This window comes from Sceloporus undulatus, chromosome 2, assembly GCF_019175285.1.
Source record: "Sceloporus undulatus isolate JIND9_A2432 ecotype Alabama chromosome 2, SceUnd_v1.1, whole genome shotgun sequence".
In the NCBI taxonomy this organism is placed as follows: Eukaryota; Metazoa; Chordata; class Lepidosauria; order Squamata; family Phrynosomatidae; genus Sceloporus; species Sceloporus undulatus.
Window position 1 is genome coordinate 151,076,355 of NC_056523.1, and position 24,015 is coordinate 151,100,369.

At 40.0% G+C, this 24,015-nt stretch overlaps 1 protein-coding gene across 5 annotated transcripts in view; it reads left to right on the forward strand.

Moving 5' to 3' along the window:
• Positions 1 to 24,015, forward strand: part of SLC39A11 (solute carrier family 39 member 11) — a 450,881-nt gene that overhangs the window by 150,922 nt on the left and 275,944 nt on the right. For 4 of the 5 annotated variants that reach the window (XM_042452635.1, XM_042452639.1, XM_042452636.1 and 1 more), the window contains one exon: positions 15,549 to 15,693. In XM_042452635.1, the coding sequence (XP_042308569.1) occupies positions 15,549 to 15,693 (145 nt within the window). The remainder of the gene's footprint in view (positions 1 to 15,548; positions 15,694 to 24,015) is intronic. The other variant, XM_042452638.1, reaches the window with a different exon arrangement.

Genomic DNA, 24,015 nt, shown 5'->3' on the forward strand with positions numbered 1-24,015 from the left:
GAAGCATTATAACAAGAGCCTTGCTGGATCAGAACAAGGGCCTGTTTAGCCTAGTGTCCTGTTTCTAGTGGTGCTTTGGCGAAACTTAAAGCTTAAGTAACCATTTCTCTGTTGGCTTCCATTCTTACAGTTGAGATTCATACTGAATTTTTGTTTTCATTTGTCCTTTCATTGTCAGAGAAAAACAGCAGATTTTATATTTGAGGTTTTAGTTATTAATAAAAAATGAATAAAACAAAAATATAAAGTAACAGTTTTTCTAGTGTGAATTAACTTAGTGCTATATTGATGCCCATTTGAAATAAATCTACCCCTGATACCCCATATAAACTGAATTAGTCCTCGATATCTGTCACAAAATTTCAAAGGAATGGGTTATTGCTCTTTCAGTATGTCTTTTCAGTCATTTATTACTGTGATGTCTTGCATCCCTCAATGCTTCAGTTTTTAACCTTTTATAGCTTAGTTGTCTCTATGCCAGAGCTCCCACCATGACCAGTCTTCTTACCAGTACTGGAATATTGCTACCTACTTCTTGTCTTTTATTCAGCTAATCATAGGACTATGTGCATTGCCATACACCTGCAACTAGGAAAAACATGTTTTGTCTTAAAAACATTCACAATTGATGACATGAGGCAATTATTAAAGGTTTTGTATGTATTTGTTGAAAGCCCTTTTGATAAATTATTCCAGCTACCCCTACTTGGTTGTTAGAGGCTTTCTCTTCAGGGCTTCATGAAAAACCCATTTGGATTCTGCCATGGTTGAGAAAACAAGGATATAACTAGGAGATCTGTGAGATTGCTACTCCAGAGATGCATCAACAGAGATTGATGATGGCATTTCATTGCACAAAAAGTCTGGGAAGTATAATCTCTTCTGATTTAGGCATCTATTTCAACTGGTGCTTCAACAGCTAGCAGAGAAGTCACTTAAGATAGCTTTGGGTGGTTTTTAAAATCTATTATCTTATATTTCAATAATCATATTTCAATATTTCAATTATTCAGTAATATTCATAGAAACTGCCCAGTGTAATCATTATAGGTCATCTATCCCATTCCCATTTTTTTCTAGAAAAGATGCTCAATTTACTTGAAAAGTACAGTCACAAATGAAGGCTGAACTAGTGTAATGGCACCAATCTAATATGCTAGTTGAAATTTCTCTTGCAGAGGCACATTCTTTTCTGAAGCCCTTCTTTTCTTGTGATACTAGCTGTGTCATGAAGTTTCTTCCCTTCACCTTCATTACTCTCCTTTTTCTTCATGGTTTTCCTCAAAAGGATGTTCTCTGGCACCAGAAAAATATGTGTGTTTCTGTAGGGGGCAACAGAATAAAGAGATGGGAGCAACTACTTTCTGTATTGCTGAATGCACTGCTCTGCTTTGATCAGGACATGAGGATTAAGTAGAGTCTGTGGTCTGAGGGTCTCATCCTGCAATGATGAGTTCCTTCTCAGTTTATGAGCTACAAGTGATGGGCTACCCACTTTTGCAAAATGACAGAAAGTGTTAAGAAGAAGGAGAAGTCAAATGCTGCCAAAATGGGGAGAACTGGAGAACAAAGTGAGAGTGCTACTCCAGACCCATTTGTACAGTATTGCAAAAGCCTTTGCCTTGCTGACATTTGTTGTTAACAGCCCTTGAGTTGACCTCAACTCATAGCAACCCTTTGGATGAGACATCTCCAAGACCCCCTGTCTTCCAGTACTCTGCTTAAGTTTTGTAGATTCATGCCTGCAACCTCCCTAATTGAATCTAGCCACCTAGTGTGTGGTCTTCCTCTCTTTCTATTGCTCTCTACCTTTCCTAGCATTACTGTCTTTTCTAATGAGTCATGCCTTCTCATGATGTGTCCAAAGTATATCAGACTTTATTTTGTCATCTTGGCTTCCAGGGAGAATTCAGCCAATCTGTTCAAGGATCAATTGTTTGTCTTTTTGGCCATCCACAGTATCCTCAGCACTTTTCTCCAGCACCATGTCTCAAATGAGTTTATTTTCTTCCTGTCTTCATTCTTCACTGTCCAGCTCATATATCCATACATAGTGATGAGGAATACAATAGCTTGGATGTATCTAACTTTAGTGCTCAATTATATACAATTGGCCCTCGGTATCTGCGGACTTCCCTTCTGTGGGCCACAAGCTCAAGTTGTCCCGAATGGCAGTGTGTGCCCATGGCTGCTCCACCATTAGGGACAGCCCCCATTGTCTCATGGTGGTATGTGTACGCAGCTGTGCTGCCATTAAGCTATGGGACAATGGGGGTTGTCCCTAATGGTGGTGCGACCACAGATAACATGGGCTTAAGCATCTGCAGATTTTGGTATCCGTGGGGGGAGGCGATCCGGAATGGAGCCAACTGTATCTTTGTTCTTTAAGATTTTGTCTAGTTCTTTCATTGCTGCCCTTTCCATTCCCATTCTTCTTCTTATCTCTTGATGAGAGTTTCAGAACCAGGCACCAAGTTGAGCGTTTTGCCAGGCGGCTGTACACCATGGTTAGTATTTAGTCTCTGCTTTGATCAATATTTGATTGAAGGTACAAGAGATCTCTAACTATTTTGATTTCCTTGTTATCTAAGTTGAATTTGTGTAGGTCCTCCGTTATAATTATTTTTGTTTTCTTTATGTTCAGCAGTAAGCCTACCTTTGCACTTTTTCCCTTGACATTTCTCAGTAGTTGTTCCAGGTCTGATGTTTTCTGCTAATAATATGGCGTTATCAACATATCTTAGATTGTTGATGTTCCTTCCTCCTGTCTTCACTCCTCCTCCTTTTAAGTCCAATCCTCTTCGTATGATATTTTCTACATACAAGTTGAACAAGTCGTGTGACAGACTGCAGCCTTGCCTGACTCCCTTGCCAACTGGGAACCATTTTTGCTAAAATACTGTCCTGTAATTTTGTACCTCACTCCAGACACTGTGCATTTACAGCCAGAGTAGTGTTTTCAGGAGTATTTTCCTTCACCTTCTCCTTTTCCTGACAATTCAGTTCCTAAAGATTTGGAACCAGTGTGAATTAGGAAAAAAGGGTGCCCAGTGCACTAAATATGAAAGCTCATAAATATTTAAGGTGATAAGTACATCAAGCTACTGAAGACAAAGAAGTTAGCCCTATTGTGTTCATGGTACATAGCCTCTAATTGTATGTAGCCAGTAAAAGCACCATCATTTGATAGGGTGTAATGCAGAGAGAGAGAGAGAGAGAGAGAGAGAGATATTTTTTAAAAGGGGGATGTTTATTTATTTATTGGATTTCTATCCTACCTTTCTTCCAAAATGGGATATGAGGTGGCCATCTGGGGGGGGGGGACAGAAAAGAAGAAGAAATAGATTGAAAAGAAAATGCAGAGCTAGGAGAAGGACAGAGAAGCGTAGGGGTGGAAGAAGTACTGGCAACAGTTGCTTTAAGAGCTTGTTTTCTGTTCATGGGCCTCTGAGCTCTCATGTGAAAACAATTTAACAGCAATGTCAGTTTGAAATTAGGGTGTTTTGAAAGTATTTGAGCCTCTTTGTGTTTTGAGGGTTGTTAGGAAAAAAATACAGTTAAGCTTCACGAAAAGGTCAAACTTGGGAAATGGAAGACAGGTAACAATAAAGTCTGTGATCCCTCTAGCCTTGGTCTTCTAGTGTCATTTGAAACTTTCATAACCCATCTCCTCTCTTTTTAATGCTCTGACCTCTCTTTCCTTCCCTGTCTAGTCTGTCTAATGGAAATCATAATTCATTTGAATAGGAGCCGTGTCATTTCTGTGTTCTGCAGAATGCCTCGAGTGCTCTATTGGCAGGACATAAAATGCTATATATTATTAATGGTAGAGACAATCAGAAATGTGATAAGACAGTGTGCTTCTTCTTACTTGGTACCTCCAGGCACTTGACAACTTGCATCTCATTTGAGAACTTTAAAACTTGTTGTGGAGTACTTAGGGATAGAAAGTGGATGGCAGAGGCAGTGGGAAAGCTGACACTTCATACTTTATTTTTACCTTTCATTTTGGGAGCACACTTGAGGCACCGTCATTAGTGCCCCAATAGATGTTTAAAGAATCAGAAATATTTTAAACTAATAGAAGGGAATATCCTCTTTTTTATCTTTATCTGAAATGAGGAGAAAAATCTTCCACTGCGGAAGCTTCACAATTATTTTTGGAAGATTGTTTGGTATATTAAAAAGATGGAAACAATTCTGATTAGTGCTATCTTAAAGCTTGTTGGAGCTGAAGAGGAGTTCAGAAAATCCAACCTCCTCCAGAACAAATGCTAAAGATGCAAAGGCTAGAGATGTGAAGGTAGGTGGGCGGAGAGAAAGAAAGGAAAGGAAAAACTCAGTAAAGCCTTAACCCTTCTCATTTGTGAAAGACCATCCAATTTTAACAGGAAGAATGGAAATTTTAAGGAGCACATTAAAAATCAATTAAACATTTTCTCTTTCTGAATGAGTGCAAACCTCTGGAGTACCTAGCTGCCTGAGGAGCAAGGACATTTGTTGACCAGTGCCTCCTTTGCCTCAGTGCCTTGCTCTGAGGTGCCTTTCTTACTTTGAGCAAGACATTGCATGTGATCCACTGAAGAATGTTCCTCTGACAATGGCAGAAGCTGGTTCTGTGCCTCAGTGCAAGAAAGAAGGATTCCTCTCACAGCAGCACATTTGGGTATTACTGTACCATCCATGTTCCTACTGTGGCATTTTGTCTCATGATAGTAACTGGTAGGATTCTCCAGAAAGTCTGCCCACCCACTCATAGAATCATAATTGGAAGAGACCACAAGGGTCATCCAGTCCAATTCCCTGCCATGCAGGAACTCAAAATCAAAGCCCCCTGACACCTACCTCTGCTTAAAGACCCCCAAGAAAGGAGATTCCACCACACTCAGAGGGAGTGTGTTCCACTGTCGAACAGCCCTTACTGTCAGGAAGTTCCTCCTAATGTTAAGGTGGAATCTCTTTTCCTATAGCTTGCATCCATTGTTCCGCATTCTAGTCTGTGAAGCAGCAGAAAACATGCTTGCTTCATCTTTAATGTGATCCTTAAACAAGGCTATCATATCACCTCTTAACCGTCTCTCACTAGTTTACTATGAAGAACTCTCAGAGTAAAACATCAGGCTACCTTTCTTACTATGTGGCTCACAGGAGAAACCACCTATATCTCACTTTAAGGGACATTAGAGAGAGATGTTGACTTATTTGTCAATAACATGTGGGGGTAGGGCTGGCCCTTCTGAGGATTGGGGCATAATTCACTACTCTTCATGATCTGCTTCCTATATGACAAGGCATTGACACTGCCTCATGAGAGGACTAGCCCATCTTACTCACTCAAAATGTGTACCATATAAAGCAATTTATAGCATTAGGAAGTGCTCTTCCCTATGAATGTGACCTTCAGATCCAAGATATACTTCTGAATCTTCATGAACGGAATATATTTTCTTCCCTTTATGGCAAATGTTTCCATTTTAATTTTTTCCTGCCTTTCAGATAGCCAACACTAAAATGCATGCAGGTTGAACACGCAAAGATGCACAAACAAACACATACATTAGGAATATTCACAATGTTACTAGTATCCAGTTAAGGCGATTCTTACAATACTCTCCCCTTCCTCAAACATGGGTAAATAAATAAATATGTAAAGAATTACTACTAATTAACACTTCTACAGTGTTTTTTTTCTTGCCAGAGGTGAACAAGTCAATTTTTATTTTCCAACTGGCTCTATTTAGCCTGCCACTTTATTATGTGACCTTGTAATGAAATCTCTGTCTTAGTCTGATTCTCTTTTTATGTGAGCAAGAGAATTCTCCTCTACCTACCCAGACCTCCTCTTTATCATATAAATAAGGTATCCTATATAAATAGTTATGGGCCTTCTGTTCTAATAGGATCTGAGCAACATTTAGTGTGGAGGCGAAAGAGCCTAATAAAGTGCTTATAGGTTTGTTTTTTTCAAAAAGATCGTATTAGGAAACATGCCTGTAATTTTGTTTCTTCCATGGTGAATAGTTTTATACTGGTTTTTATCGTTCTGTTTTGGAACAATTTATTATTGATGCTTAAAAAGGAACCTTTTGGTGGAACTAAAGCTTTTTTGGAAAGGTATTATTTGGAATGGTACTGGGAAGTACATGAGGCACCCTTACAAAGCCATTCATAAAACAGACAGCTGCCTACCATAAAGTTGGGGAGAACATCCCTGAACACATATTCATGAAGATTGTTTGCTAGACCTTTCTCCCTCTTTCAAGTAATTGCATATATTTATGCAAGCCATCAACAAGTGAGAGAAGAAATTTCAGAGTGAAGTGAAATGATCATGTGTCAGTGCCCACATGGAAGATGGAAAACTGCACAGTCACCACTAACTGGTTCCTCCATATCCCTCCATAATTGTGACCAGTAAGTGCATGCCATCTGTCTTGGCTGCCCCTACAGTTCCTCAGCTTGTCATATGGCAATGGAAGATGGGCACTACAGAGTACAATCACATACAAGGTGTTCTGCTGATATCTTTTTCCCCCTAATAAGTCTTTCCAAGCTTGTTTTAAGTTCTCTTCCTGTCATGCATGTTCTCAGCAACAGATGGATATGGATAAGTGCAAGCATGGTGGATAAAACTGATAGAATGTGATGTTTGCAAAAAATTTGATCATTCTGTGCAAATACGTTTCTTTCCCTTTCATTTCCCTTTCCCAATACTTTTTAACAGTACCTATTGTTAGCATGCTTTAGTGAAGTAATACCGCAAGCAGCAGCTGTTGGCATGCACACAGCCATTTTGTGAGGGCAGGAGGTATTGTAAATGTCACTGTTGAAACCACATGAAACAGTCTTGCTGGGACCATCATGTACCAAATAAAGCATCTGCACCCAGCTGAGGAGATGTTTTCTCTTCAAGACCATTGTTTGTCAAGCGTCCACAAATGCACCAATTCCCTGTAGTTATTTCAGTCAACTCTAATTAGACAGATAAGCCAATTTAACATGGGCTAAATCCTCTCCCCTTTCTTAATGTCTTTGTTAACCAATGGACACAGTCTAATTAAAGGTTCTACATGAGGAGCATTGTCTGAATGATGCAGAACTATCACAGCTGGAATAAATGAAATGCCATGTTGGAGGTTGCCTAATATTTCAAATTGAAATCTGAAGTTTTGTGAACTTATCTCAGTAAGACCAGGATGTTTCCCATTTAGTGGGAAGTAACTAGAAATAGTCTTGTAGCTCCTGATCCTTTTTATTTCTGTATTAAAGTAATCCCTGGGGTTCAAAATATAGGAAATTTAAGGCTACGTGTAGGTGACACAGAAGGTCACAATGGTAATGGAAGAAAGGGTTGCTCAGCTTAGGTACGATCTTATTTGGAATGTTATATCAAAGTGGTCATAAATACTGCAGGCCCTTTCCTTATTTTAATGGAGGTTAAATAGAAAATGCAATATTGATAAGAAAGGTAGTGCACAGTGGCATTTGTCTACTAAAGTCTTCTGGCAGAGGTAATTCCACTGCTAATTGGAAGGTCAAATGGCTATCAGGAGAAGAATTCTGATGCTTATAGGACTGCTAACTTAATGACTGGGCTGCCTGACCCTCTTTTGGGGTTTGCATCATTTTACTGCCTTTACTCAGGCACAGACAGACATATGACACATATTCACGAACTACTTATTTCCTTATAAAGAAATTGATGTGACTTTAGCCTTCTCTCTGGCATTCTAGCCCACAGGATAGGGCATTTTTTCCTTATGTGTCCTTTACTAAATGTCTAGGACAATCTGTTATGGAATAGGCCTTGTGATAATAGTTTAAAATTTGTGAATACAATCTGTGAAAGAAGAGGCAGAGTCCCACACTAAGGCCTGGTACAGACGGGCAGTCTGCAGCGTCCTTACCGTGAACTAGGGCTAGATGAGTCTGGGCATTTAAAATCCCAGCAGCCCTAATCTGTGAGGACGCCGCCATCATGGCTTGCCACCTTTTACACGGGCAGCGCCATGATGGCATGAACGTCGCATAGCGCCCAAATGGCACTGGCAAGAAGTGATGTAATTCAGGCATGTGTGTGCGCCAGTCTTCTCCCTTTCTGGAAGCTGCTTTAGGTTGTTGCTCCCGGGAGGTGGCTGTGGTAACGATGCGGGCTAAAAGGGGCAGCACACAGGTGCCCGTCTGTCGAGCCCCTAAGTTCAGGAGCAAATGCTGAGGATCATTACCATTGTGATTACCAGTTAGGGGAGGCAGGGGGATATAAGCAATTGGTGTGTGTGAGGTTTGTGGCTCGTAGAGGAGGAGATTCAGATTTCTGCTCACTTGTGTCAGAAAGGCTGTGCTGGTCATAAAAACCCCATAAAAAGTATAGTATCATTGCAGCTACTCTGTCAGCTTGGTTTCAGATAGGTTCTGGGTTGTCATGCATAACTGAGATGCTAAGCCTGTGTTTCTGCCTAACAGTTTTCTGTTGGATCAACTCCATCTTTCCATAAATGTGTTTCAGTTTCTATCTGTTTGGAATGAAACAGATAGGGAGTTGGATATGTTTAGCCTGGAGAAGACATGGTTAAGAGGTGATATGATAGCCTTGTTTAAATATTTGCAGGAGTGTCATATTAAGGATGTTGCTCCAGAGTAGGACACAGAACAATGAATGGAAGCTACAGGAAAACAGATTCCACCTAAACATTAGGAAGAGCTTCCTAACAGTAAGAGTTGTTGGACAGTGGAATATACTCCCTCAGAGGGTGGTAGTCTCCTTCTTAGGAGGTCTTTAAACACAGACTGGATGGCCATCTGTTGGGGATGCATTGATTGTGGGTTCTTGCATGGCGGAGGGTTGACATGAATGGCCCTTGAAATTTCTTCCAACTCTGTAATTCTAATAAACATTGACCAATCCTCATGAAATGTGTCATCTCTCTTATGTCCATTGCAAGCCTTTATTGTGTAGGAGTATTTTTTTAGCAACCACAATGGTGTTTTCTACATACTTGGTGGCTTTCTGATTAATTGTAGAATATACAGTGTGCCTGCACCATACATAGGTACACTTTATGCACCTTCCAGCTTACGCAGAAGCTGCACAACAATAAAAGCAATGGTGTGCGTGCCTGCAGTGCATGCACTGCCCAAGCCACAAGCATGCACCCCAGTGTTTCCAAAGGGGGCATGAGCATACATGGATTTCCCCTTACGCGGGGGGATCTGGAACGGATCCCCTGCATAAGGGGAGGACCCAGTGTACATTTGTAAACTTAAAGAAAAGGAAATGCTTTTAAAAACCTCCAAGAAGAATGTATGAACTTCCTGGGGTTCTGTAATACAGTCAGCCCTCCATATCCACAGATACTTTTATCTACAGATTCAACCAGCCAGTTTCAAAATATTAAATATGTATATGCAAATTCCAAAAAACAAAATTTGATTTTGCCATTGTACATAAGGGACACCATTTACTACACTACTATATATAATGGGACTTGAGCATCTATGGATTTTTGTATCCTTGGGGGATGCCATAGGCCCATTATATTAATGCAAGTTGACTCTGCAGTGATAAATCCATCTTTAGTAATTTGCCACATTATCCAATTTTTATGTTCAACTGGAATAGCCCAAGGCAGAGTTCTGGTGCTGGGAGGAAGAACAGAGTCTTATCCACCTGGCTGTAAGAAACTCATGTTGCCGTTCTGGTTATACAAATGAACAGCTGATTCTTACCCCAGCAACCAATTTTAACTATATTGACTGCAGATATCCTAAAGTGGATAACTCACATTCCTTAATGATTATATGTAGCTAGAGATAAGAGATACAGTGTGAATAGAGCTAAAAGTATATTGAAACATAATTGAGAATAGATAATTTTATGTTAGGGCATTGACCGTAGTGTTTTCATCCTTTGATTCTTTGCTTTTAGACCCACTGAATCAATGGGAATGTGAAAAATCAACATCATATTGAATTCCTATCCCTGGTATCAACTTCTGCTGTGAGCTAATCCCAGCTATGATAAAGTCATGGGAATCTCCACCATTTTGTGGGGATAGGTCAGAGCCTTAAATCTAGTAGTTAACCCCAACCAGAGTAGGCCCACTGCATCAATGTAACTCACCTAAATGCTGGTTTTTTTCCCAAGTTTCCATTGATTCAGTGGGTCTATTCCAGTAGAAATTAACAATTGGATTTAGGTCAAAGAAACTAAAATTTAAACTTTTATAGCCTGACCACTGATTAGGTCTATTGTTGAGATACAGGATCTTACAGTGCCATACCACTTGAAAAGAAAAGCAATCAGGAAGAAAGGTGGATGAAAATAAATTTGCGGAGGCAGGGTAAGGTATGACCTACTCCTTAATAGTTTGGTGGTTAGGGTTGGGAGCTGGTGGTGTGTTCTTCTGAGAACAAATAATTCTTGCTCTTACTCTTCCAGCAGGAAGTGGAATATAAGGGGAAAGTTAATTCTTCCCCCTTTCCTGCATTTCAGAGCCTCCCAATCTCATGCTATATACTGTAGCAATAAAAAAGTTTTAGTTGATGTGAGCTCATCATGTACATCATTGGGGAAGGCCTTGACAGGTGGTGGGAAAGAAAAAAAACCCTCTTTCCTCTTCCTGCATCTCCTTCACACCACTTCCGTCTGAGAGACTTGGAATGCAATATAGAATTCCTGTTTCTTGAAAAAAAGCATCTGAGGAAGAAGTAGGCTGAAGTCTATGAAAGTTAATGCTGCAAACTTCTTTCTTTTAGTTAGTCTCAAAGGTGCTACAAGAACTCTCTACATCATGTTTCTTGAGTAATTGGAACCCTGAATATTATTTTTAGGGGCTGAGGATACAGCGCAAAATTTATTTATTTTTTACAGATATCACTTGTAATAGTCTTCTTGTGGCTGTTGCTTCTTTGCAAATTTGAGAATGATAGGTATATTTTTCTACTCTACTTTGTGGGCTGGTGATGCAGGATTGAAATTATGCAGATAGTGATAGTAGGTTTTTTTTAGGGTTAGATAAAAATTTCTTGAAGAAGGAGGAGAAGAATACAAGGATAAAACGAAAATATATGCCACTATCCTGGTACTTCTGATTAAAAGTAAAAATAAACCATTCAGCACTGAAGATATACTTTCTGCATGCAATTTTGTAATCGCTGGCTTAACGAAAATGGAAACATCATCCTGATTAAGCAGTGTTTAAGAAGGGTAGCAAATGGGTGATTAGTATGAATACCACCAGTCAGAATACATTATGCAAATTAAGGGAATAGACTATTTTCATATCTAACCTTTGGATTTTTTTAAATAAATTGACCTTAATTCATCAAGCACCTCATTACTGTTTCCCATCAGACAGTATGTATTTATTTTGTTCTTTGCTTTCCATGGAGCATTGGTGATACCAAGCTGTTATAGACACAGCATTATGATACTGGATTGTGTAAAAAATATTTTAAACCAGCACTTGGTTTATATTTGTTGAATATTCCTTATCTGAAGTGCTTAGGACCAGAAATGTTTTGAATTTTGTAGTACTTATATTTGCATATGAATTCATAAGGAAATATCTTGGAGATGGGACCCAGCTCTAAACAGAAAATTCATTTTATGTTTCATATACACTTTATACACATAGACTGAAGGTAATTTCATACATTATGTTTTAATAACTTTGTGCATGAAACAAAGTTTTGTTCACTGAACCATCAGAAAGAAAAGATGTCACTATCTTAGACACCCATGGAAAAAAGTGTTGGTTTTTAGAGTATTTTGGATTTCAGAATTCCAGATAAGGGAGAGTCAGCCTATATCAGTTTAATCTGTACATCCAAAAGTGACACTAGTACTGTAGATATTGGCACCGGGAAGTATTTTCTTACATTTGTGGATATAGGTAGTGTCTATCCATAGCACAGGAGTGGGAACTGTGTGGCCAACCAGATGGTACTGAACTGCATCTCCTGTCAGCCTCTGGAAAGTGTCACATTTGAGGAGGAACTATTGTCCATTAAAACTCATTTTGGAACCACCCTTAATTTTCTGTATAGCTGCTGCTTTTCTTGTTTGACTGAGGAGTTGAGGATGCCCTTGTGATTGATAGCAGCCAAAGTTTTCATCATTTAACACTGGGAAGTAGCAAAATCTACATTCAGTCATCCTATATCATTTGAGCATTAAAAAATTGTCAAATTGTCTAATAGAAGGGAATGGATAGTATTTAAATTGGATAAATTGGATAAATTCTAGGTCAGATGACAACTATTCATTACATAATGAAACCCTAGATAATTCAGATGTCTCCATATATTTTTGAAACCATGCTTTATTGACTGTTTATATTGATATTTAGACCCATCTTATTAAATATTTATCAATATTATGTGCAATATGTATTCTCATTATCTATAATGCTGTGAAGACTGCAACCATTTTCTTTAGAAACTGAGCAGTTAAGGACTTGAGCAGAATGCCAGTTAAGTACTGCAGCTGATCTGGCCTCTAATCCTTTGTAGTGTGAATGTGGCTACTTTTCAACCACAATCTTAGTTTCAGCTCTCTTGTTTTCTAAATTTGGTAAGCAAACCTAATCTGGAAATGTCAGCTGAAAAAATAAAAGCAGACACATTTTTCAGTCCAACATGTTGCAGTAAAGACTCTCCATATTTGCTTAAACTCCCAAATGCCAGAAAAAATGTAGCTATGAATGACCACACCAGATATAGATGTGGCTTTGTTTTTAGTTCTACCTTGGAACTAGGTGGCTGTCAGTGATGGGGTGGAGACCTACACCCCAGATTTCTTTCTTTATTGCAAAAGACCCATAGGGTCTGTGCAGCTGAAGCTACATGCAGCTGAAGCTACCATTCCGCCTTACATAGAATGACAGCATTAGATGGGTGTAAAAGTGCAACACATTAAAATACAAGGTTAAAAAAAGAAGAAGACATAGGTCCCCAAATTCACATTGGGGACTAAAAGCACGCCCCAGCTCTGGAAATTTCTATTAGAACACAAGGACGTGTACTGAATGCCAACTGCTGTAATCAAATCCCTTGAACCACAGATACCTCCAGCTGTGAGACAGGCATTACTGTAGAACATGTTCCAATAGTCAGCAGCCTTACCTTCACAGTCTTTACAAAACCCAGCCTCAAGTTACTTCTCTAAAAAGGTCAGTGTACACCAAGTCTGTCAGCCTCCTGGACCAGATAACTTTTAATCTTGGCAATTGAGCAAACAGTTGAATCGTTCTATGCTGCTCGAATTGCATCAGCAGAGTCTCGTCCAGCAGAGCTGTTCAGGGTGGTTAAAGAGCTAACTCAACAACCTCCCACCCTGAACCCACTTTTAGAACCTACCAAGGCCTGCTGTGACTTATTCAGTGACTTTTTTGCAGATAAAATCTCTCAGATATGGGCTGATCTCAATGCCAATATTACAACAGAAACTATAAGAGAAGTGTCCAGTGACTCCGTGAACGGTGTTAGACTGGATCACTTTGAGCTTGTGAATACTGATGAAGTGGACAAGCTGCTTGGAAGTGTAAGGAAGACGACTTGCCCTCTAGATCCCTGCCCATCTTGGCTGACCGTTCAGGGAGGGGACGCAGTAGTAACCTCACTTCAAATCATCATTAATGCATCTCTTAGGGAGGGGATATTTCCATCCAAACTTAAACAAGCAGTGGTTAAACCACTCTTGGAAAAACCCTCCCTTGATCCTCTGATTAGAAACAACTACAGGCCAGTCTCTTTGTTACCATTTTTGGGCAAGGTGATTGAGAGGGCAGTTGCCTTCCAACTCCAGGCGGTCTTGGATGAAGCCAAATATCTAGACCCATTTCAAACTGGCTTCAGGACAGGTTACGGAGTTGAAACTGCCATGGTCGCCTTGGTTGATGATCTCCGTCTGGGCATCGACGGGGAAAGTGTGACCCTGTTGGTGCTCTTGGACATCTCAGCGGCCTTTGATACTACAGACCATGGTATCCATCTGGAACGCCTGAGGGATTTAGGTATCGGGGGCACTGTGCTCCAGTGGTTCAGATCCTGTCTCTCGGGCAGATTCCAGATGGTGATGCTGGGAGACAGTTGCTCCTGTAAGTGGGAGTTGACATCGGGCGTCCCTCAAGGCGCCATCCTGTCTCCCATGCTGTTTAACATTTACATGAAGCCGTGGGAGAGATCATCTGGAGACATGGGGCGCGGTGTTATCAGTACGCTGATGACACCCAACTCCACCTCTCCGTGTCCCCGACTGCTGCAGTGACCAAGGATGGCATCTCTCCTCTAAATGCCTGTCTTGAGTTGGTAATGGGCTGGATGAAGGAAAACAAGCTCAGGGTGAATCCAGAGAAAATGGAGATACTTGCGATAGGAACCCCTGGGCCGGGTGGGGAGATTTGTCAACCTGTCCTGGACGGGGTCACACTTCCCCTAAAGGACGAAGTCCGCAGTTTGGGAGTGCTCCTGGACTCATCTCTACAATTAACATCGCATGTGGAGGCGGTGGCCAGGAGTGCTTGGTACCAACATCGGTTGATACGCCAGCTGCGCCCCTACCTGGCTCAGAGAGACCTTGAAGCAGTGGCGCATGCACTGGTAACCTCTCGTTTAGACTTCTGTAACGCACTCTACATGGGGCTACCTTTGTACCAAGTTCGGAAGCTTCAATTAATCCAAACTGCTGCAGCCAGATTGGTCACGGGAACATCAAGATCGGACCATATTACACCAATACTAAAATCTTTACACTGGCTGCCAGTTAGCTTCCGGGCGCAATACAAAGTCTTGGTCATCACCTTTAAAGCCCTACATGGCTCGGGCCCGAGTTACTTAGGGGAACGCCTCTCCCTACACAATCCGCCCCGCACACTCAGAACCTCAGGGAACAAATTGCTGGAATACAAAAAAAAAAAAAAAACCAAAAAAACCAGACTGGTCACTACTTCCCAAAAAGCATTTACAACCGCGGTTCCAAAATTATGGAACAACTTGCCAGAAGAGATCCGTCTTACTACATCATTAGAAGCCTTTAAGAAGGCATTAAAGACGGATCTCTTCTTGCGGGCATATCCACCTGACCTGCTATAGTGAAGATTCCCACCCGTTTAGACTATATGGAAAAACAGATGAATCAGATGCGTTGTTTCCTCTACTGTAATGTTGCTGGCTGACTAGCATTGACTAGTATTGTATTGTACTGTATTTTATTGTGTATTGTGGTTATATGATGATGTTTTTAATCTGTTATGTATTTTGTAGACTGTATTGCTGATATCGATGGGATCCCACTTCGATCTGCAGGGAGAGGCGGGAAATAGAAAAATTATTATTATTATTATTATTATTATTATTATTATTATTATTATTATATAGGTGATATGATTAAAACAATGCATTAAGGTCTACTCAGCTTGGACATAACCAAATGACTTTTTCAGCCAGATTGTTCTTGAAGAAAACAGCACAGAATTGAGACATTCTATGTTAAAAAGTGGGGAGAGATGGCAAGATGATTTTTATTTCTTTGTTTTTCTCTGTTCCAGGGTATCAGTGAACCTTCCTACACAGCACTGGCACTGAGCTGTGATTCTAGAGTGGTGAAGGAGAAGTGTGAGGAGCAGTCCCTGTATCCCCAGGAGTACGAAAATGAACTGACCATCCGGATAGGTAGAACTGCACTACATTCAGGCAAGCATCCTGTCATATGCCATCCAGAGAATCAGGCAAATTTTGGTACACTTAGCACAAAAGGGATAATGTAAAAACAATGAATAAAATAAATGCATGCACATGTGCATGTGTATGCAGTTTTCCACAGCACTATATGGCTCTGAGCAGAGGCAGGGTTGCTTCTTCTTTCTCCTGTTTTTTTCCAAACTGCTTCCACAGGTTTCAGTATTTGCATACCATATAGCTATTAAAATTGCCAGTCCACCTTAAATCAGAAAGTGGCTGGAAGATTTGGCACTACAATTCCTTTGTCTTCCCAGCTATTAAAGTTAGGGCTGCCCTAACATTAAGCAGGTTGTGCATCCCAATTTAAGTGAAGATATTGTGTGTTAGGTGCACAGCTTCTTATGGCTATCTAGACTTGAGGAAGCCTCCAGTCTGGTTTCCACTGAAAGGGAGTCAGAATTATTCTCATTAAAAGCAAATTTCTTGAGGTTTTTTTTGGGCGGTGTGGGGGGGGGGGGTTAACACTGAATGATTTATCTTTTAAAAAATATATATATTTTGTTTCAAAAGAGAAAATAATGATGTAAGTTCACCAGACAATAAAAATTCTAAATAAATAAAAAGACAGTTTACATATACTTCTTACATAATTTACCTAACAATATTACAACTCTTTCCCCACCTCACCCAGCCACAACTTAAATTATCTTTCTTTATCTTAGTTGTTCATTTCATTTCTTCTAAAACAGAAGAATAACATTTATAAGTCTGCTTATAAATAACATTTTAAGATTTGTTTCTCGCCTGTGTTTATTATGAGTAAGCAAAAGATCCATGTTGGCTTGAGTATGCCCAAGACATGGATATGCTACATTACAGCTCTGCCAGATGTAGCTTTATAAAAGTCAAACATTTTATACAGATACCAACATGAAGCTTAGATTTCCTTTTTCTGTATCTTTGACAAATTATATTTGAATAGATAAAATTGGCAGATAAGTTTAAATTTTAGTATTTTCCAGAAGAGGAAGTTTTGTTCACTTCTGTAAGTTCTCCAAAACTTTAGGAACAAATTATCTAAAAGACAGCATTCTAGATCTGGAGCCTTAGCTGCTAATGACTTTTGTGTTAAATAATATTTTAAATACCAAACGCATTATCAAAGGCTTTGCTTTCTACCTTCTGAAAAAATAGTGATATACCATATAGAAAAGAAGGAATTATTTTCCTGCAAAGAAGCCTACCTTTCTACATACAGTAGCAGACAGAGCTCTGTATTGGCGTGGGCAAAACAGGCATACAGCCCCTTAGGGCTGTTTTTGCAGCCCTCCTTCAACTGCTCTTTTTTTGCTCTTAAAAAAGGGTGAATTTCCTCTCCTGAAGCATCTGGGATTTGTAGATCACCTTTTAAATATGTTAAAGGTCCCTGTGCATTGTTAGAGAACCGAGTGGTGTAGCGGTATGAGCGTTGGACTAGGACTCTGGAGACCAGGGTTCAAATTCTCAATCAGCCATGGAAACCAGCTGGGTGACTTTGATCAAGTCAGACTCTCTCAGCTTCAGAGGAAGGCAAAGATAAAGCTCCTGTGAACAAATCTTGCCACAAAAATCCCATGATAGGTTCATTTAGGGTTGTCATAAGTTGGAAACAACTTGGAGACACACAACAGCATGCACTGTTAACACTAAAAACAACCCACTGATATTTTTTATCTGTAAACAAGTACTGTGGAAATATTTTGGAGAAAAACACATTTTTTTCTATTATGGAGAAAAGGCATTTTTCTATGGTGGTTTCTCTTACACTGGAGGAAAGGGTTTTCTTCCTCTCCCTTTTACATTTAAAATGTGCATGCTTGCAAATCAATATCAGTATTTTATTTCTTCAGTGACCTTTCAGCTTCTTGCTTTCTTGTCTGTTGGGTTGAACTCTGTTTTTGCAACTGCCGTAAAGTACAAAGATACTAACAAATAATTGAATACTCTGCTCTTTTTCCTCAAAATTGCAAAACTTTCCATCTGTTTCCTTGTGAATATTCAGGGGACATGTAACAGGTTTTCTTCTTCTTAGTATAATGATATTTCTTAGCAATGTAGGCAGTGCTATGTTCTTCTATTGTTAGGCTGAAGTGTTCAAATAAATGGTAAGGCAGTGCATTTGAAAGAATTGGCCACATAGCAGTACTTTAAAGCAATGCTTCTTTCTTTTGATTCCCCTGAGCTTGGCAAGTTACTTTTAAGAAAAATGAATCAGTGACTGAATAGAAAAGAAGGAATGTGTGTGCCATGCTAATAACATTCATAGCTGAGTAGTGAGAGATTGATGCTCTGTGCACAAGAGTATTGTTCTACCTCTGCTTTGGACGGCTTCACCTTTGCTTCAGATGATGCAGTCTTTCACTGCATCTTGGTAGCCCTTTGAATAATATTTTAGAGTCATTGGCGGGGTACAGACCGCCGCCTTGCGGCGGTCTGCCGCCGCCGCCGGTAGGTCCGCGGGGGAGCCGGAGCCTTCAGACGGCGCGGCTCCCGCGCGGACCGAAAAAGAAGCTCCAAAATGGAGTTTCTTTTTGAGTCGCGTTTGTGACGTAGCGAGGCGCCAGGGGCGCACTCGCTACGTCATAAAGGCTGCGACACGTACGGACGCTCAGCGTCCGATACGTAAAGATGGCGGCGCCCGTATGAACAGGGCGCCGCCATCTTGTACGTATTCAATATGTACTAGGGTTAGGGGGGTGCGGAAGCACCGCCCCTTCCTAACCCTAGTACGTATTGTATACGTACTATTTGGCGGTCTGTAACCCGCCATTAGTGGTGCCTTTAGCAGCTGCAGGGAATCATGCCTATGATAGAACTCTTATAGGAGTTCCTAACACATGCAACTACTTCACTTAAAGGCATCTTCCATAGTAAGTCTGAGAAAGAGATACCTTTGGTAAGTCAATAGCAAGGCACAGTATAATGGAGTAGAGAACATATGACCCCTTAGAAGTTGTTACATTGTGGCTCCCATGAGCTCTTACTGCTGACTGTGTTGATTAGGAATGATGGGAGTGGTGTATTTCTGTAGATAGTATTTTGGCTTTATTAGTAATAAAGCGGCTTGAGTAAAATTGAGATGTAGCTCAATGCTGGATTTATTTCCTTGGATGTCATTTTTAAAAATGTTATCTTCTGTCATGTTACTCCTCACAGCCTAATCTTACTCCACTACCTTATCAGTCTTGAGGAAAGTTGTGGAACTGAAAGCATCAACAGATTGGGACTCTTATGGTTGTTTTGTGACCTAAAGAGAAGCTCTTCCTCATTGATACAAGCACAGTCACTGCAACAAAACAAGGTGGTGTTCTTGCCTAAATGGAAATGTGTTTTCCTTCAGCAGTCACAAATCAGCCCAACCTTGGGTCCAGTTATATTTAAGGAAATAGCCTTATTTTCCATGCTGAAGATGTGCTTCATCCCAAGAACTCCCAAGATAAAGTCTTTTCAGTGGCATGTCAAATTGCAGCATTCCTCAACCCTTCGAGATTATCACACAGGGGTTATGCCCTCCTTGTCCTCTTCCTGTCCCGTCCTTCCCACTTGGTCGTGGGAAGGACTTTCAGATGACGTTTGCAGATCCCATCATTAACCCATCATTAACCTGTCATTAAAGCGACATTGGTCAGCATTTTGCATTAACAGAAGTTCACATTATTGCAATGCTGCTTTAATGACGGGTTACTTGTAGGATTGGTGCTATGATTTGATAGCCTTTTGTGCTATTGAATACATGAACAGGTTAATGATGGGATAATAAAAAATAATTGGGTGAAATATCAAAGACCAGCTTTCATGCCTAAGGCCAGTAGCAGTTCTGGCTTTGTGTATCTACTGTCACTAATAGCTCTGTTTTGCTTGGAAAGGTTTATTTTTGAGGGCTGCAACTCCTGGAATCCTCTAGTCAGCATGGCCCAGCAAGCTGAGGGATATTGAGAACTGAAGACCAACAACCAAACCAAACTAAGTAATAAAGCCCCTCCTCACATTTCCAAAATCTGCTTGCATCACAAAATCTAAGGCCTGTTACAGACTGCCAAAATAAAGCTGCTTCGGGTCTCTTTGGAGGTATGCTGTTTAAATGATGCATGCATCCTAAGAATCCGGAAGCTGCACCAAAGCTGCACTCTGGTGCTTAGGAATGGAGTGTGGCTTTGGCGCGACCTCCGGACTCTTAGGACCCAGGCATCATTTAAATAGCATACCTCCAAAGAGACCCGAAGCAGCTTTATTTTGGCAGTCTGTAACAGGCCTAAGAAAGCATTATGAGACAGGAAGAAAGATGAAATGGATAGTTGATTTTTCATTCAAACCTAGCATTTGAACCTAGAGGTGGAATGAAAAGAAAGGAAGGATAACAAGCACTGATTTTGTGCAAATACAGTTACTTGTATTCTGACTTCGTTGTGGGAGTTATTGATTTATGTGGATGTTTGTAGTGTGACAGGAATCTGGACCCATAAACATATTTTGTCAGTTGTTAAGGCCAAACGTCCATCTTCTGATGGATTTCTACATTGTGATGAAAAAGTTCCACGTTTCATTCCTGTGAAATGTTAGCAGATAATATTTCTTAGCACTTGAGTATAAAAAGCCATTCAGGAAATATATTTCACAGTTTGAAAGTGTTTTTCAATTCCTCACAATTTTCAAATGTAGAATAATCTGATGTTTAAATCCGAATTAGATTTCACACAGTGCAAAGAGATGCTAATGCCCCTAGTATTTTTCCACCCTTTTAATTATAACGATTTAAAAATGCATCTTTTACTGTGCCAGCCTCCCCTCATTCACCTCATAGTCTCTAGACTATGTTAGCTGTAATAGAGAAAAAAGACTTCCATAACAAAATGTCTAGATTTCAGACTTAAATGTAGTTTCAAATTCTGATGTGCAGAGTATTTCTCAAGTACTCAGAGAAGATGTTAGCTAATAATAAGGAGTCATGAAGGTGTCTGATGTACATTTGGCTTCCTGGTTTTTGAAGAAGCCTGACCAATAAATGTTATTTTACAAAGTGATCACCTATGGGTCAGCTCTAAATCTTGTCTAAGTGCAGCATCACTAGATTGGAATGGAATCCAGACCAGTCCTTTGGGCCAGTGATTCTTGTGTTATTTAAAGTGGGGGCTCGAGAGGGTTACACACACACACTGTGCCAGGGTCTGGCACCATATTTGTGTCCATTGGCTATGGTTGTTTCTTTCTTTTCTGAAAACCTGATGTGGACAGGCAGCCAATAGCTCAGAAACTGGCTACTGGCAGTGCCAGCTCAACCATTTGGCAGAATAAGATGGCTGCTGTAGGCAGCTGATTTTGAGTGTCATGAAAGGACAACAAATTTGTATTTGTTCATTATTTTATTGTTTTGCAGCCATGAATCAGGATAAGGGGCTTGTTGGATTTTTCTGTTTCAGTTGCCTAAATAATTTGGCTAGTCTGGAGTATTCAGCACTTTGAAATGGGTTGGGGTGGGTGGGAAGGGCAACATATGCTGCTCCATCTTGTAAGCCAAAATATGCTAGCCCTGTTGTTTGGAGATACAACTGGTAGAGCTGCCAAATAGTTATGCCCTCGATTAGAATCTAAATATATAAGTGGAAACATGCACCACCACTGGAATAATTGATGCAGGGAAATGTCATCTTGAAAAGTCTCTTTCTCCTCATAATCAGCATCTTCTTTACATCCTTCAGCCCAGCCACATCTATCTAGATGCAATAATTTTCTTAGCTATTGAACTGTACCTTAAGTGGATGAGGTAGATCAAATTTAATTTTGGGTAGAATACTGGTGTATTTTAAATTTTAAATAATTCATTGCTTCTGTATATAATTTCTCCTATGGAATAGTTTCAGTCAAGGAAGCCACAAGTTTGCATGACTAGGGCAGGGCTGATGAAGACAAGGGTGACTTGGAGATTTCTCATTTATAGAGTCACCATAAGTCAAAGTCGATGTGACGGCAGTTAACAACAACAAAGTGTGGTGGTATGTGGGCAATATGATAGGAGCGCTGATACAGAAGAAGTACTGGGGATATCCTTATCTGAGAAGAAAGATAGTATTGGTATAATGCATTTCTCAGAATATACAATATATTTTACAATACATGCAGTAGGACCCCATATTATCGTAGCTTGTATTATGCTGCTTCAGTTATATGGGAAGACTTGGGAGTCCCTTGTTAGTCACATGTCATGAAGGTGTCTGATGTACATTTGGCTTCCTGGTTTTTGAAAAAGCCTGACCAATAAATGTTATTTTACAAAGTGATCACCTATGGGTCAGCTCTAAATCTTGTCTAAGTGCAGCATCACTAGATTGGAATGGAATCCAATGCTGTAAACCGCTATGATCCATGGAATAGCGGTATATAAATAAATATTATTATTATTATTATTATTATTATTATTATTATTATTATTATTATTATTACATTTGTACAGTAGAAGCATACCATAGAATCTCAGTGGAGGACCTAGAAAATGTAGAGAGAGAGCACTTCTTTAGTCATGTCTGGGTCCTCCAGTGTAACTCTGTGGTCAATATCCAGTGGAAGCATACCATATAATCACTCTGGTGGACCTAGAAAATGCCTAGAGAGAACACTTGTCATTCATTTCAGGTAAGTGAAATAGTACAATATAGTTTACAATATTTTACAATCTCTCTCTCTCTCTCTCTCTCTCTACATCCAAACAATACTACAGAAATAATCTAGTTTGAGACCGCTTTAACTGCCCTGGCTCAGTGCTAGGGAATCAGGGAAATTGTAGTTTATTGTGGCACTAGAGCTCTCTGACAGAGAAGGCTAAATGTCTTACAAAAATGCAGTTCCCAGAATTTCCTAGCATTGAGCCAGGGCAGTTAAAGTGCTCTCAAACTGGATTATTTCTGCATTGTGTTTTGGACCTATGAGAGTGTCTTTTCACTTTTAAGTTCAGAGTGGAGGATAGAGCTGATTTCATCCAAGGACAACTCCATTGTCTGTTAGACTCTTTAAACATAGAATGAATAACCAAGCAGAAGTTCTTTTTTAATGAATTAACTTCTGGCATGGCTCCTCTGCAGCATACTGCCAGTCTTTTCTTTTCTTTTTTTGCCACTTGGTGATATAGCCATAGGGAAACTGCTGGGATGTATAATTGAACATCTTGAATTGGGTTGGATTGCTTATGGCTTTAAGGCTCTGGTGATTAGACTATGGCGTGCTAAGGGCTGGCAAGCATGGAGGAGGAACGACTGGAGGGAAACTAGTGTGCATAAAATATTTCAGAAAAGGGATTTTATTACTATGGTTATTTAATGCCGTGCAGGCCTTGGAGTCTTCATAATGCCACCTATTGCACATTAAATCTCTGCAATTTAAGAAACGCAAGATGATTAATAAAATAAATGGCAAGCTTAAACCAGAAGCTTTCATCCTGCAAGCTGACGGCCTTTGCATGTAGGGGGAAGCTAAAGGATTAAATTTACTCCCTTGGAGTTGCTCAAGCAGCTGGAGATTAGATTTGAGGATTTATAATTTGTGCTTGAATGGGATGAAGGATGGCCTACTAGATAACAAACTGCAGTTGAATTCATTACCACTCCATGATCTGTAGCTCTCACAGAGACTCTGGGCTTCTTTTCACAATCCAGGGCCATTATTTGGAATTAACAAATTTGTTTAGGATTGGATTAGATGTACAGAAAAGCTGGGAGTTGTGATTGCTTGCAAACCAAATCTCTTTGACCCATAGCATGGATCCCTACCACCTTTCAGTATTTGTTCCACCTGTTCAGGTTCTGATCATGGCACTTCAGGAAATCTGTTGTTGAGGGTGATGCTGGATAGCCTCCATTACTTTAAGTCCCTGTTTCATAGTTCTAGCAGACCTTAGTCATCAGTTTGCCCTCCACTTGTGTGCATGGATTCAGGACTGAAGCTGGACAAATCAATGATAGTGTAAATAAAAATATCCCATTGTAGTCCTGGCATAGCACTTCATTTTTGCTGTAGCTTGAAGCTTTTTTTTTAGTTAGGAAAAGGGTTTGGGTTTTTTTAAAAAAAATATTATTATTGCATACTTGTATAATGTATGAATAGACCCTATTTATACCCTTGCCTTTATACCTTTACTCATATGAATGAGTTCTCTATTATTTTGAGAGATATGTGTGCAGGTGGAGTCTCCCTTATCTAAAATTCCTGGGACCAGAAGTGTTTTGGATTTCAGATTTTTGTGTGTGTGTGGAATACCTGTATTTGCATAATGAGGTATGCTAGTGATGTGACCCAGGTTTAAACACA